Source organism: Choristoneura fumiferana, chromosome 7, assembly GCF_025370935.1.
Source record: "Choristoneura fumiferana chromosome 7, NRCan_CFum_1, whole genome shotgun sequence".
NCBI lineage: Eukaryota > Metazoa > Arthropoda > Insecta > Lepidoptera > Tortricidae > Choristoneura > Choristoneura fumiferana.
Genome location: NC_133478.1, coordinates 7,381,223 through 7,396,597, shown reverse-complemented (window position 1 = coordinate 7,396,597; position 15,375 = coordinate 7,381,223). Strand labels below are relative to the sequence as shown.

At 36.1% G+C, this 15,375-nt stretch overlaps 3 protein-coding genes across 13 annotated transcripts in view; 1 reads left to right on the top strand and 2 right to left on the bottom strand.

The window, feature by feature from the left end:
- Nucleotides 1-15,375, top strand: part of spri (Src homology 2 domain-containing protein sprint) — a 269,173-nt gene that overhangs the window by 182,287 nt on the left and 71,511 nt on the right. The gene's annotated exons all lie outside the window — the stretch shown is intronic.
- Nucleotides 1,491-8,312, bottom strand: LOC141429406 (solute carrier family 22 member 1-like). 2 transcript variants are annotated; one of them, XM_074089705.1, is made up of 7 exons: nucleotides 8,116-8,312; nucleotides 6,303-6,462; nucleotides 5,360-5,460; nucleotides 5,088-5,239; nucleotides 4,109-4,714; nucleotides 3,109-3,290; nucleotides 1,491-2,077 (listed from the first exon to the last, which is right to left on the bottom strand). In XM_074089705.1, the coding sequence occupies exons 1-7, from the start codon at nucleotides 8,280-8,282 to the stop codon at nucleotides 1,862-1,864; spliced, it is 1,584 nt and encodes a 527-aa protein (XP_073945806.1). In that variant the 5' UTR covers nucleotides 8,283-8,312; the 3' UTR covers nucleotides 1,491-1,861. The 2 variants fall into 2 exon arrangements, with proteins under 2 accessions (XP_073945806.1, XP_073945807.1); XM_074089706.1 differs by having other exon boundaries at nucleotides 6,303-6,450.
- On the bottom strand, nucleotides 11,111-14,720 carry LOC141429405 (solute carrier family 22 member 1-like). Of its 2 annotated transcripts, XM_074089702.1 has the most exons (7): nucleotides 14,236-14,720; nucleotides 13,710-13,851; nucleotides 13,351-13,451; nucleotides 12,457-12,608; nucleotides 11,776-12,387; nucleotides 11,483-11,664; nucleotides 11,111-11,325 (listed from the first exon to the last, which is right to left on the bottom strand). In XM_074089702.1, exons 1-7 carry the CDS (start codon nucleotides 14,400-14,402, stop codon nucleotides 11,113-11,115), a joined length of 1,569 nt encoding a protein of 522 aa, XP_073945803.1. In that variant the 5' UTR covers nucleotides 14,403-14,720; the 3' UTR covers nucleotides 11,111-11,112. The 2 variants fall into 2 exon arrangements, with proteins under 2 accessions (XP_073945803.1, XP_073945805.1); XM_074089704.1 differs by lacking the exon at nucleotides 11,111-11,325 and having other exon boundaries at nucleotides 11,489-11,664; nucleotides 11,928-12,387.

The following is a 15,375-nucleotide window of genomic DNA, read 5'->3' as shown; positions in this document are numbered from 1 at the left end:
TTTTAGGGGCAATTCATTCGGCCCAGAGCGCGGCCGCGCACGCAGCGCACATAAATCCTACCACTATTTATATACAGCTAAATATAAACATTTAACTTTATTGCTCCGACCAAATTGTACGCGTATGGATAATAATGTTGCGGAAGTGGACAATTTGGACGACGCGACCTCCCGGATTTTTTACGATAATCGTAACCAGTTTATACGTGATTTTCAACGCTTTATGGGGAAAAAAGAGCTTTATGGTCCGTCGTCTGTTCATATTTGGGTCACATGTCTGTCAATCATGTTAAGTAATTTGAATGCAGAACAGTTTTATTTTTGAATGACACGATTAACACGCGATCCGAGGCGAAGTCTTTCGAAATCGCATTATGGAATGTCTCGTAAAAATCGTCGTGTTTTTTCGATGTTGGCACGAGTCGATGGCATATAAATATCGTCTGCTTTAAGTGTTTGTAAACAAAAGCTTGTCGGGTTGTTGAAGTCAAACTTTCCTTTTTTATATTTAATAAAATTGAATTGCATATATTTTTTACGAGGACTGTGTTATCTACTAGCAACACAATATAGGCAGACTAAAGAAATCGTGATCTACATATAGAAATTATTATGTCGCATATATTTTTGCGTGAATCATTAAAAACGGTCTTGATATTAACGATTCTTCGAAATTCTTCGAACTTTTATTTGCCGTGTTAGTACTTAGTACGCAAATCAAAACTTATCATCTTTATTTTCCAAACTATATTGTACTTCATCTAGATTAATGATTTCGATCGTGTTATCTACAGATTCTTCTTGTTTATGGTTAGGCTACTTATCAACCTCAATACCTCACCAAGAGTTGGCCGCACGGTGTAATCTATTGGGTCCACCTATGTTCCATAAAGTTCAATGGACATAATTGGTCAAAATCCATATTGGTACATTTGATATAAGTAAATTTCGCAGAAATGGTCGACTTCACAATTCCTTAATCCGGTGAAGTTGACCATTTCTGCGAAAATTACTTATATCAACAAAGATATAAACTTTAAAATGACAATTATTAGGACAATATACATCGTACGATTACCTAAGGTACATTAAGTGTAAATAAAAAAAGCCGTGGTGGGCTAGTGGTTTGACCTATCGCCTCTCAAGCAGCGGGTCGTGGGTTCAAACCCCGGCTCGCACCTCTGAGTTTTTCGAAAGTCATGTGCGGAATTACATTTGAAATTTACCACGAGCTTTGCGGTGAAGGAAAAACATCGTGAGGAAACCTGCCCAAACCTGCAAAGCAATACAATGGTGCGTGTGAAGTTCCCAATCCGCACTGGGCCCGCGTGGGAACTATGGCCCAAGCCCTCTTGTTCTGAGAGGAGGCCTGTGCCCAGCAGAGGGACGTATATAGGCTGGGATGAAAAAAGAGGATATCATAAAAAAGAGGCAGCGTAATAATTATTTATTTAAATGTAATAAGAATATAAAGTGATTCGTGTCTTCAAAAAAGTTGTGGTCAAGCTATGTAGCCGTTAGTAAATATGTTCAATTGCTACATATTCAAAAATGACTTGGCATGGCAGTTACACACATTTATTACAAATTGTCACAATTAGGTACACAAATTTAACGGTTCAACTCACGATTATAAGTCAGGAACTGTCCCACCCCACTAGTTTTCCATACCACATGCAGACAATCCATTCCAACAACACCGCTCCCCGTGGCTTCCGCGCGAGTGCAACAAATAATTTTTCAAATATGTCTCACAACAGCTCAAGTTTTATTTCAGAAATATTATTCAATATTTATATACACAAATGAATTAAAATAAGAGCTTAAATAATAGTAATTCACCCAATAACGAATGGCCCTATCATTCATTAAAATCAGTGCGATTTTTTCTTGAACAACTACTGTCGTTATATTTTTTCTGGCTTGTCCTGGATTCCGTAGCATCTAAGGACTCCGCTTGGCGCACCGTGTCTGGCAGGCAAGCTTTACCCGTGTCTGGCACGAGCAGCGTCGCAAAAGCTGCCACAAGCGACGTCACACCAAACAGCACTATAGGTAACCCCGTCCAATACGCACGCTGAAAACAAGAGAAGATAGGGAATTATTGCACTGTGCTTTATAGTTACAGTGGCGTGCATTTAGGGTGGGCAGCGCCAGTAAGTGCATTCGCCGTTAGGCTAGGCAGCGCTTGTGTTGTCTACCCTGCAGGGCTAGTTACTAGGAAACTCGAAACTCGAAGTTCGTGTCGTCCGGTCCCTCTGACACTTATACTATTTAATACGAGAGCGAGAGGGACCGCACGACACGAACTTCGAGTTTCGAGTTTCGTAGTAGCCCTGCTGTAGCTTGGTGCTGGCAGGGCGCTTGAAAATATCATAGGACAATTGACAACAATTGCCTTAGATGCAGCTACTGTCGCTTCGCTGCCAACCCTCACGCCATAATGGCTGTATATATGGCAACATCAACGTGTCCGTACTAAAAAATGAAAATTGAAATTAGTAGGTTCTTATTTGTTTCTTTAAATATAATATTTCTAGCGACCCGCCCCGGCTTTGCTCAGGTACAATTTTTAAGATAAAGGTTTCTAATCACATTTTTCAGCTCCATTTCCCAATAACTTCACCCATGCGAAGCCGGGATTCATTGCTAAAATATGTATCACAGATATAAACTTTTCGTGAAAGTTAGGTACTCATGATGAAAACCTCATTTAAATCCGTCCCTTAAGTACTTTAAAAGATCTAAGCGTACAGATGAAGGCAAAAAGTGTTATTTTATAAAATCTGTATAGATATTTTATTAATCATAATTGGGATACAATACAACAGAAAGCAATAAAGAACAATAGAATTAAAACGAAACTATCCTAAACTTAAAATAAGTACCTAAATACGTAAAAAAACTAAAACAAGTTATTTAAAACAACCCTCTTAGGCAAGGTTCCGAAGATGCTCGCAGCGTTCTCTCTTTAGCTAAGCTAATTTTTTGTCCGAGGAAACTACCAGCTCTTCGATCCCCTATGACGTCTACTAACCTCTTTAATATTTACTTTAATTTATACTATCTAAAGATGGAAGATATTGCTTTTTTGGAAAAGTCACTAACCAGCAAAGGCATCTGTGTGGCAATTATTCCCCCAACCCGCCCCAAAGCCGAACAGAGCGCTTGCATAGAGTTCCTGGTATAAGTGGGGAACAGCTCAGAAGTGAAGATGTAGAGGATGGTGAAGGATAAACCTGTCATTAGCTTGCTGGTCATGAACATTGTGATAACAAGCCAGAGAACATCTGAAAAAAAGAGAGAACAAGTGATTTAAAAAAAATGGTATTCAATTCCGACTCGCACTTGGCCGGTTTTCTTCTTTATTAATACTCTCAGTAAATCACATTAACTATACTGAGCTGAGGGCTCCGTACGAATTTATAGGTGTCTATGAATGGCCAGTTTTAGCAGAACCTGCTCCTAAGCAAAATATAAGCAATGCAGATTGGTCACTGACATAAACAGACAGGCAGAAAAATTAATTTTTCAGACTTTTCTATAACAGCTATTTTCATACCAAATTTCAAGTTTGTAGGACAACTGGAATTATCTATTATTCTGTTCTATTCTATTAATATTCTATCAGTTTTGATTTGACTGAATTTGTATGGAAATATCATTTGATAGCGTTGACTTAGAAAGTAGATTTTTTCAAACTGCTCAAACCTAGTCAAAGTCAAAGTCAAAATATCTTTATTCAATTTAGGCTATAACAAGCACTTATGAATGTCAAAAAAAATCTACCACCGGTTCGGAAAAACCTCTGCTGAGAAGAATCCGGCAAGAAACTCAACGAGGTATATATTTTTTTAAACATATCGATCAGATCAGATAGTCGACCTGAGGTAGGGTATTTGATAGTAATTTCAGCTTAATACCTCCACGCGTTCCTGAGAAAAATGTTCTTGACAAACGGATGGATAGAAAAACAGACAGACAAGCAGATGGATAACAAAGTGATTCTGTAATGGTTTCGTATTTGCCAGCTGATATACGAAACCCTAAAAATTAGTGCAAAAAACAACTCTTACTTTGTTTTAATGTGTATATACTATTTACTTACCCTTAGGTATGAACGGGTGAGTGATACACATCAACCCGCATGCTATAAAGCACGACATCAGAGGTCCTTTTCTGTTGAACTTATTCAAAACACATGCTGCGAGAATACTGCTCGGTAGCCTCATGAGAAATACGAGTGCAAAATTGACGTATTTATTGCCTTCTAGTAACACAGAAGTAATTGTCAATCCGTGACTTACAAAAATACAAGTATACCACCAAACAACGCACACAAAAAACCTTTTCAAAAGAGATCTTGATCTGAAAGTATCTGCTATTACTGTCGTAAAATTAGCGCTTACATCTTGTTCATACGAGATCATGTTAAGGTTTTCTTCTATTTCAAGTTTGTCTATTTTTGCAGCATTTTCTATGTTCTGTACTGCTATGTTGATTTTTCCTTTGGTGAGCAGCCATCTTGGACTTTCATCGATCAAGTAAATTAAGAGTATGAAGAGCAACCCAGGTGTATACATCACTCTCAAACAGGTTCTCCAATATGGGACCAACCATTTTATCAAAGGAAATGACATGCCACCTATGACCAACCCCAAGCTGCACGTAGTCATATATGTTGCTCGGGACTTGGTTGCCACCATTTCGAGACCTAAAAAAGTTTAATACAAGCTTTTTTTTGCTGACTGTACTTTTTGTTGACTGTATTTGTATTGTTACCCAAACTATATTTGCGTACCAAATTTCAAGTCTATGCCATTAACCGTTGAAGAGTTCCGTCCTGTGGAGACGATCCTGACCGGACTAGCGGGATGTCATTACCATGTATTGTCACGCAAATTACATAAGTACCAAACAAATCAATCCAACTACTTGAAGTTGGTCAAATTTAACTTGCAAAATTTGATTACAGACAGACAGACAACGGGACAGGTGAAACTAAATAAAATCTTCTAAAAAAGATTTGTATAGTATGACACCAAAGTAATAATAATCCACTCAACTCATGCATTAAGTAACGTTACCTAGGGTGTACAACGGTAAATAAGGGTCACCAAGTGAAGCTTCCAAGAACTCAAACGCTATGTAAATCCAGTAATAGGTTGCGAAACTCTTCGCAAGTCCGCATACTGCACCCGTTATCCCAGTTATGACAGCTAGAGGTTTTCTCCCGAACCTAAAACACATGCACATTATCAGTTATCACTATGCATAGACCATACTAGGTACTTATATAGTTTTGTGGATCTAAAGCTATAGACATAACAGTAATTTTCTTTTACTTAGCACTTATTACCTGTCAGTAAAAGATCCAATAAGTGTAACACCTACACTATATCCAAAAATATGCGCAGGTCCCACCAAAGTCCTCTTCCACTCCTGACATGCTAACTGAAACTGAAAACATTTGGATTGAGAAAAGTAATTGAAGTGTGTACACGATTAAATCTGGCCATGCATGATCTGGTGTTACTTTGCAATGAATGCTAATTTTCAATAATCACTTATTTTAAGTAATAGTGGTTATGAAACTACATAAAAAAATATAATCATAGTAAAATGTTAGAGCGTCTGTGAGTTTTAGCTTTATATATTTCACAGTGCCTAAATTATGTTGAACAACGTCTTCTGACGGTCTTTGCTAGGTTTTCATGTAAAAAATACATATATTTCTTAAATTGGACATTCTACTTTATGTCTTATTACATTGTCTTTTCACAATAGCTAGCATTTTTCGAATTGACTTCCGATTGAGGTAGTTTAGAAGTGTTTTAACTTTGGTGAATTTGCCTTTTTGACAGAAAAATGCCTCCCATATAAAACTAATTTTGGTGCTTGAATTAGAAATTTTTCCTGACTCCCCCAAGTAGAAACCAGGTACATCAAGATTTTTTTTTAAAGATGATATCCTGATGAGCTTAAAACAGCTTGTGAAAATATAAATACAATTGTAGCATTAAAGTTGGAAACGAGTAAAGATTATCAAAAAATGCTGTTCAAAGTAATTTAGGCACAGTGAAACACATAAAACTAAAACTTACAGACGCTCTAACATTTTTTTATGATTGTATTTTTATTATGTAGATTCATAACCACTTATTACTTAAAAAAACGGTACTTGAAAATTTGCATTCATTGCAAAGTAACACCAGATCATGCATGGCCAGGTTTTATCGTGTACACACTTAATGTCACCAAGAAAAATTAAAATACCATTTATAACTTCAATAAGGGATTACCTCGGCCACAAAACTATGGGGGTTTTCGTAAATCCATTGTTGACATGGATTTGGATCACTGCATGTTGAGGAGGTTATATTTTGGACCTGATAGGTCCAGTTAAGCGTCTTGTTGATATATCTCAGAGATAACGTGTCGTTTGCACAGCTGTAGGTAAAACTGCCTAGTTATAAATTCGGCACTAAAATAGTATTATGATACCTTGACAAGTTCATATGTCATCACGTACGGACTTGTCGAGGTACAATGTATAAGCACAAAACAGATAAGTACAGAAATCAATCTACATACAAAGTGCACTCGAGCAACGCACTCACAGATATCTCGGACCGGTTGGGACCAGTGCGAGCGCGAGTGCTATCCGCTTGAGACACGCGTCTGTGAACTTTTTTGTGCAATAATGGAGAATGCGAATTTATTACACTTTTAAATACGAGTATAATAGTCGTGCATTTCGCCAATGTCGAATATGTAATATCACCGCCAATGTGTAATATAACAATGACATTAACATGAAAATATTTTAGTTATTATTAATCTATATTTCCACTCTTCCCTTTTCATTCTCAACAATAAATCCAATAGCTAGATACGAGTGCCACTACCAAAATAGTGTTTGTGCATAAGCCATAGTTGACAACCCTAGAGCGACCGCCAAGCGTAGGTATGAAAAGTGAAGTACATCATGAGATTGACTTCTGTAGGTATCTATCTGTTTTGTGGTATAAGTGTAATGTTAGCAATTGAACTGCTGTAGGTAAATCTTTCCATTAATTTATTTTGAATCAGTACACATGTATTTTAATCCTAGAATATTTTTGTTCATGTGTTTTGATATTGTAAGGAGGTGTTAATTTGTTTACATACTTAGTTGTTTTTCTTGTCTGGGCAGCATGACAAGATACTTATTAATAGTGGAAACTGTTCTAGCAAATGTAATATTTTTATGTGTTTTATTTATACTTAAATAAATTACTTGAATTGAAATGAAATATTAAGTTGGTATGTTATATTTGTTGTTTGTGTTGGTATGTGTAAATTGTTAGCAAAATGTAATGATAATCTATAATACCTTTAAAACAATAGTCAACATTACAGAAAATTAAAATGAATACAGTATTTATCCAATGGAATCTATTCTATCCCACTAACATGCCGGTTACAAGAGGGTCCGTTAAACGAGCAATTCTTGTATTCATATAATCAGAATCTTGGAAACGGCTCCAGCGATTTCGATGAAATTTGGTAGGTAAACCATACAGTAATTGCCCATTTGAATTAAGCAATCAAAAATTTACAAAGAAAAGTGGTGATAAATCATAATAAATAAATATCGTGCTATTTATTAATAATCTAGTCGCTTTTATCATTAAATTATTTGTATTATTGTTGTTTCATATAGAAAATTCAAGTGGGCAATATTACTGTAACGTGGCCAATTACTGTATGGTTTACCCTATGTAAGTAGGGATTTTTGCGGGTGAAAAATTGATCTAGCTTGGTCTTATTACTGGGAAAACGCTGGCTACCGAGTTTTAGTCCGAGCGGAGCTCGGTCGCCCAGTTACAGTCAACGTCATAAATAAGTGATTAGTTTTAGTCGTTACACAATTTCATATGGCTTTTCAAACATGACGTTAAAGTGACAAGGTACAAAAGTGATCACTTATTTATGACGTTGACTATATTATACTTAATTTTTGAAATGGCTATGCTTTACAAGAAAGTTTTTAAATTAATCACTAATCCTGTATGCTTGGCTTAACTTGAGATGTCTTCATTTATATTAAAGTATTGTAAAGTAATGGCTTACCTGTATTTAATTTCCTCGGCAATAAATACATAACTGCAATAGCACAAGGTGTTAAACGCCAATCCTAAGATCAGCCACAGACCGTTGACAACATGGTAGCGACCACGGATACTAAACTTGGCCAAAACATCATCTAAATCTATTTTTTCCAACAAATTTATTGACATACCGAAAGGTTAACTTTTCCACGCACAATTAGTGGCGATAGCACACAGGCAACTGGGGGAAACTGCGTAAATTTCATATGGCAGCTAAAGGTGTTGGACGATTTTGTCGCAGACACACCAGATCAGCACAACTATAAATAGGTATCGCAGTCGGCTGTATAAATACACAATATACAGGTTGTTCGGCACATGGACCCTCAAATTGCTTGGGATCTTGTTGGGGTTATTTGCTATGTTTTCGCCCTTGGATCTTGAATCCTAAGGGTCACGGTTTTGGAGATATGATTTTTTAAATGTTTTTCTCAAATTTCCTGAAATCCCGCTTTTAAACGTTCGTAACTTTTTTATGAATGTATGTAAAATTATTATTTTTTGTATTTAATACTTGGTAATACATGCTTGTTCAAATAATCATAGTTTTTATAATAATTCATAGTCTCAGAGGGACGTGAGAGGATTTTTATTCCAAAAAAATATTGATTGCATGAAAGCAATTCTGTTTCGAAAATCAATTATTAGAAAACAAAAACCAATTTAGCTGTTCATTTTCTTTAAATTACTTCTCTAGATGACCTTTCTAACGATATGCTACAAATTAATAAAAAATAGATCTGAGTCAAATTACGGGGGTAAGTCTACGAACAAATAATAAGTCGGGTAAGGAATACAGTCGCTAGGGGGGAAATCGAGTAAAGCTACTTTATTTTTATGGTTTTTTTTTAAACTGGTGTACTTTATTTCATACTTAATACTTGACTGTGTTCTAGTTAACTTTTTTTCCTTCTAACTGTTCTCCTTTGTTCCTAATGCACGCCTGACATCTCTTTCTTATTGAACAGCAGGGCTAACGAAACGAAACTCGAAGTTCGTATCGTACCGTCCCTCTCGCCCTCGTATTAAATTAAATAGTATAAGTGTCAGAGGGACCGCTCGACACGAACTTCGAGTTTCGTAGTAGCCCTGCAGTTACGGTAGCTAGTTGCATATCGGCTTTCATTGTCATAAAAGCTTATATATTTATCTTTTCAATGAATACCTCTCGCGTGGTCACCTCCGTAACATAAGCTAACTCTTACGCCCGTCCCCAGACATAAAAGTCTAAGGGCGTTAGGTCTGGAGACCGTGCGGGCCAAGGTATCGGGCCGCTTCAGCCTATCCACGAGTTAGGAAAGGAGTTATCCAGGTGCTCTCGAACATCTCTTTGAAAATGTGCCAATCAACCATTGTGCTGCAAAACAATCGGTACGTCTTCATTAATTACGGTAACTTCCATTAACAGCTCTGCCAACGCAGTTTGTAAGAATTACAAATAAGCAGGCCCGGTCAATCAAAATAAAATCAAATTCAATAGAGAAGTACGAAAACAACTGTACGCTACTGACGGTCCATGTGCCGAACATCCTGTATAAAGTACACAATATGTGGATTCAGAGAGAACTCGCGCTGAGTGGATCAATGATACGAGGCCAGGATGCCGATTACTGGTCGAAGCTTGTATAATAGTGCTTTTCTCAAAAATGATGATGATGGTGATAATGAAATGACGGTGATTGCGATGTAATGATGATGATGGTGATGATGATGATTGTTAGTGATGGTGATGACGATGGTCGTTGATGGCCTCCTCCTTTTTTGAAGTCTGTTAAAAACATGACTCTAATGAAAAATAATATTGAACTGAAAATGGCATCCTTGTAAATAAATGTTTTCTAAATTCGACCGAAGACTCAGTAATTGCCGGTTTTTCGAAATCTAACACACACACATTTGGTACAAGATTGATACCGTGATTATTGCCGTATTGCATCAAAAAGTGAAACATTGTCATATGGGCGTTTGTCACAAACGCTTTATTAGTGCACCAACAAAAACACAACGGAAATGTTGCGCTTACCCACATTACTACTACTATTACTATTTCTATACATTATTACTATTTCTGGTGTATAATAAAGAGTCTTTGTATTGTATTGTATTACTTATTATACAGTTACTAAACGAAGCTCTTATTTAATAAAACATCGGAAACATTGTACAACGAAATGAATATTACGCCAACCAAAACATTCTACTAACCGAAAGTTGGCATTTTGAAAATTGACTTTATAACATACAGACCAAACGTACAGTTGGTAACTGTGAGGTTGGGAAATAAAACTAAACATTTTAATAAGTTGGCGAGTGATCATTCGGCGAAATGAAATTCTGCGAAAAGTTGGTTGGGAAGTAATATTCGGCGAAACAAATTTCTGCAAAAAACTAGAACCAGTTGAAAAACATATTTGAGGGATTTGGGGTCATTTTATGTCGATATTCTTTGAGAATATAGTATTTAACTTATCAGGTCTAGTCAACCCATTTGAGGGTTGCTCCTAGGAATTGGTTACATCTAGGCTCTACCACAAATAAAGAATAGACGGCTAACAGTTACTCTAATGGTTTTAATTGTGACGTTTATTTTTGTGATATAGGTACACAAAGTTTTTTTTTGTCTAAGTCTGTCGATATTAGTAACTACTACATACAAATAGTTTATTTCCGAAAATATTAAAAACGCAGGTTACATTTGTGCTGACCCCCACACTAGGCATGGCCTGTCCCGTGCGTGGGGTAAGAAATACGGTTTACAAGAAACAATGCTTTAGCGGTAAATGGCAACTATGTTTAAGGAGCAGAAACAATAAAGAAAAATATTGAATTAGGCTCTAAACAAAACAAACATAACCCAAAAGAGAGATAAATTCTTTACGAAAACTAAAACATAAAAATTATAATTTCTTTTTTATAATTTCTTCATAAATGTATTATTTATATTTAACAAACATATATATTAATTAAAATTAGCGCGTTTTTTTCTTAAACGACGATTGGCATCGCGATCTTTTTGTGTAGTTCTGGCTTCCGAAACTCCTATAGCCTCGGCCTGGCGCACAGTGTCTGGCAGGGAAGCTTTACCCGTGTCTGGCACGAGCAACGTCGCAAGAGCTGCTACAAGCGACATCACGCCAAACAGCACTATAGGTAACCCTGTCCAATATACACGCTGAAAATGAGAAGATACGAGTATAATACTTAAATTGATACACTGTGCTGTGTACGAGGTGCACCAGTGCGTACTAAAAAGGTATAACCAAGTACTTATTTGTTTCTTTAAATTTAACATTTGTGAAGAAATTGATTTTAATGATAAAGTTATTTACCAACAAAGGTAATTGCGTTGCAATTAAACCTCCAATTCGTCCCAGGGATGAACAAAGTGCTTGCATTGAGTTTCTAGTATATGTAGGGAACAGCTCAGAAGTGAAGATGTAGAGAATAGTGAAAGACATGCCAGTCAATAGTTGGCTGGTCATGAACATTGTGATTACAAGCCAGGTAATATCTGAAAACAACAGAATGTTATGTGATTTAAAAAAACTGTCGGATAAGACAACAAAACCCCGAGTTTGTTTGAATGTTATCTATTTTTTAATTTCTGTAATTTTTCACTTACTCTTAGGTATGAATGGATGAGTGATACAAATTACAGCGCATGCTGTAAAGCACGACATTAGAGGACCTTTCCTGTTGAACTTGTTCAACACATATTGTGCGATAATACTGCTTGGTAACCTCACGAGAAATACGAGTGCAAAATTAACATACTTGTTGCCTTCCAATAACACTGAGGTCACCGTCAACCCGTGGCTTACAAAAATGCACGTATTCCACCAAATAACACAAACAAAAAATCTTTTCAAAAGTGCTCTCGATTTGAAAGTGTCGGCTATTACTGCCATTATTGTAATTTTTTCGCTTAAGTCTTGGTCTTTTGCGATCATGTTTAGGTTTTCTTTTATTTCTATTTTGTTTAACTTTGCAGCATTTTTTATGTTTTTCACCGCTATGTTCACTTTGCCTTTGGTAAGCAGCCATCTCGGGCTTTCATCGACCAAATAAATTAGAAGTATGAAGAGTAACCCGGGTGCATGCATCACTATCAAACAGGTTCTCCAATATGGGACCAGCCATTTTATCAAGGGAAATAACATCCCGCCTATGACCAAGCCCAGGCTGCACGTGGTCATATATGTGACTCGAGACTTAGTCCCGACCATTTCAAGACCTGAAATAACAAGCATTTTGTATTTGGACTACAACCTAAATATAATACATTTGAGCTAAAAAAAAATACCTAGCATATATAACGGTGAGTAAGGATCACCCAGGAAAGCTTGTAAGAATTCAAACACTATGTAAATCCAGTAAAAGCTCGCGAAACTCTTTACGAGTCCGCAAACTGCTCCCGTTAACCCAGTCGAGATAGCCAGAGTCTTTCTTCCAAACCTAGAACACATTACCATTATGCATGAATACATATTTCTGTACTTTATGGTATAAGATCAGTAATCATAAAAGTATTTTGATTTTGGATGTGATGATTAGCATAACAGAAAAATTGTTGATTTTTACTAAATTTCACTGAGGAGATTGTTAAAATCTTTTCGTTTTTAGGGTTCCGTAGCCAATATGGCAAAAACGGAATCCTTATAGTTTTGCCATGTTTGTCTGTCTGTCTGTCCGTCCGTCCGCGGCTTTGCTCAGGGTATATCAATGTTAGAAAGCTGTAATTTTGCACGAATATATTGTAAACTGTGCCGCCAAAAAAAATGCTTTTCAGCCAAATATGTGGTCTACCACCCTAAAGCTGATAATCGTTTGAATGTCAAAAAACAATAATGCCAATAGACGTGCCGTGTCGAAAGTTCGACTTTAGCGACATAATCATTTGATAGGAACTTGTTTAGAAATTGATAGACCACTTATTTGGCTGATGGTACCTCCCATAGACGTAAAGTGGGGGTGATTTTTTTTTCTTATCCAACCTTATAGTGTGGGATATTGTTGGATAGGTGTTTTAAAATCATTAGGGGGTTGCTAAAACAATTTTTCGAATTAGTGATTTCTTTGCAAAATATTCAACTTTAAAGTGCAAATTTTCATTAAAATCTTGGCCGTTTTTTTAATTTTATTTCTAGAACGCAGTCCTTTCCGTGCCGTAAGGACACGCTCAGTAAATTACCATTACCTGTCAGATAGTGATCCCACAATAATGACACCGACAGTATATCCAAAAATATGTACAAGTCCTACTAATGTCCTCTTCCACTCTTGACAGGCTAACTGAAACTGAAAAAGTTTTCATTTACCTCGTTGTGTCGCCCTAAAAATAAAAAATATGATATGATATAGAGGTAAGTTCAAGAATAATTAGGTAATTAGAGCTTTCTCGCGCAAAGAATCTCAATCGCAGTTCAACGCGGGAATGCTGCCTGCGTGATGGGCACCATGCCATTTAATAGTAGTTTTAGCCCTATGGATATTTTGTATTTTCTTATTATTTTCTTAATAAAAACTTTCATTAGGTAATAATTTTATTTGAATTACCTCAGCCACAAAGCTATGAGGGTTTTCATAAATCCATTCATTGCATGGGTTTGGATCACCACACCGTGCGGAGGTTATATTTCGGATATAGCTCCAATTAGATGACTTATTGACATTCAGAAGTAATTTGTCGTCAGTACAGCTGTAAGCGAAAACTGTTGTTAAAACTGAGACACTAAGATTTTATGTGAACGAATATAAAATTGTGCATGCGGTCACGATCTATGTATATCGTCTAAAGAAGATAATACTAAGTACTATTTTAAAATAATAATCATGAGTCAGTTTATTAAAATGTTACTTTGCAGAAGACCTCTAATTATCAATGAAGCAAAGAAATCACCTTGACATTATTATATCGTTCATAAAACAAATAAACAAAAATACTGATATCTTTCACCTTTCATAATGCATAAAGTTGCTGTTCTACATGTAAGTGTTACCTTAGTATCCATGTCTAAAAGTTTCTAATTATCTTAATTAATGATTTGATTACTTCTACATTTTTAATTTGTAAGGGTCTTACCTATATTTGATCTCTTCAGCGATGAACACATAACTGCAATAGCACATAGTATTAAACGCTATTCCTAAGGTAAGGCATAGACCAGTGACGACGTGGTAGCGACCACAGATACTAAACTTTGCCAAGACATCATCCAGATCTATCCTGTCCAACAAATCCTTTGTCATGATGAAAGCACGCGAACAAATGTAATTTTCTGCACATTAAGAGGCTATCGCTCGCAAGCAGCTGCGATAAACTAAAGAAGTGCAAGTTACAGCTCACGGTTTTATAAGTTAACCGTGATGCATTTAATCAATATATTTAAAAATAACACAATTCCATAATTTGTATAAATGTGCAACATGATTAGGGTTCAATCGGGACCGGACTCCGGGTGGATTTCAAAGAACTCCAAAAGCGACTCCTTTTCGTAGAAAGTAAGATCGATGTAAAATTGCTTCTGATCGTTAAAACTATTATGAGGAAAGTCTCAACAATAAAACATTAAATTAAAAAAATCCAAAAACCCGACTGCCAAAACTAAAAGGAAGAAAATAAGCCTAGTGGTCTAGAAATAATTTAAAGTTCAACAGTCGAGACCCATTACTAAGAGTTTTTGAGCGTCACGATTTAAATGGGTCCCGACTGTTGAACTTTAAATTAACTACTAGAGTTCTAGACCACTAGGCTTATTTTCTTACTTTTAGTTTTGGCAGTCGGGTTTTTTGATTTTTTTAATTTAATGTTTTATTTTACACTTTTTTGTTATTTATGTGAAAACGGTAGATTAAAAGTATTATAACGCGTATATATTTAGAATGGGCTAATTAAGCTTTCATTTGGTACCCATATTGTTACAATATAAAATATTTTTTTCGCAGACGCCATATTGAAATATTATATAGCTAATGTTACTCCAACAGTTATGACGAATCCAACGATACCTCATATTTTAAAATCCGTCTAGCCGTTTAGGCTGCAGCGAGGACCAAAGAAATGGACATACATACCCACATACATACATACATACATACATACGCTCGAAAAACATAACCCTCCTTCGGGCAGTCGGGTAAATTAAAAACTAAAAGAAAGAAAATAAGTCTAGTGGTTTGGAACTCTGTCAAGAAGCTCATTTAAGGTTCAACAGTCGGGACG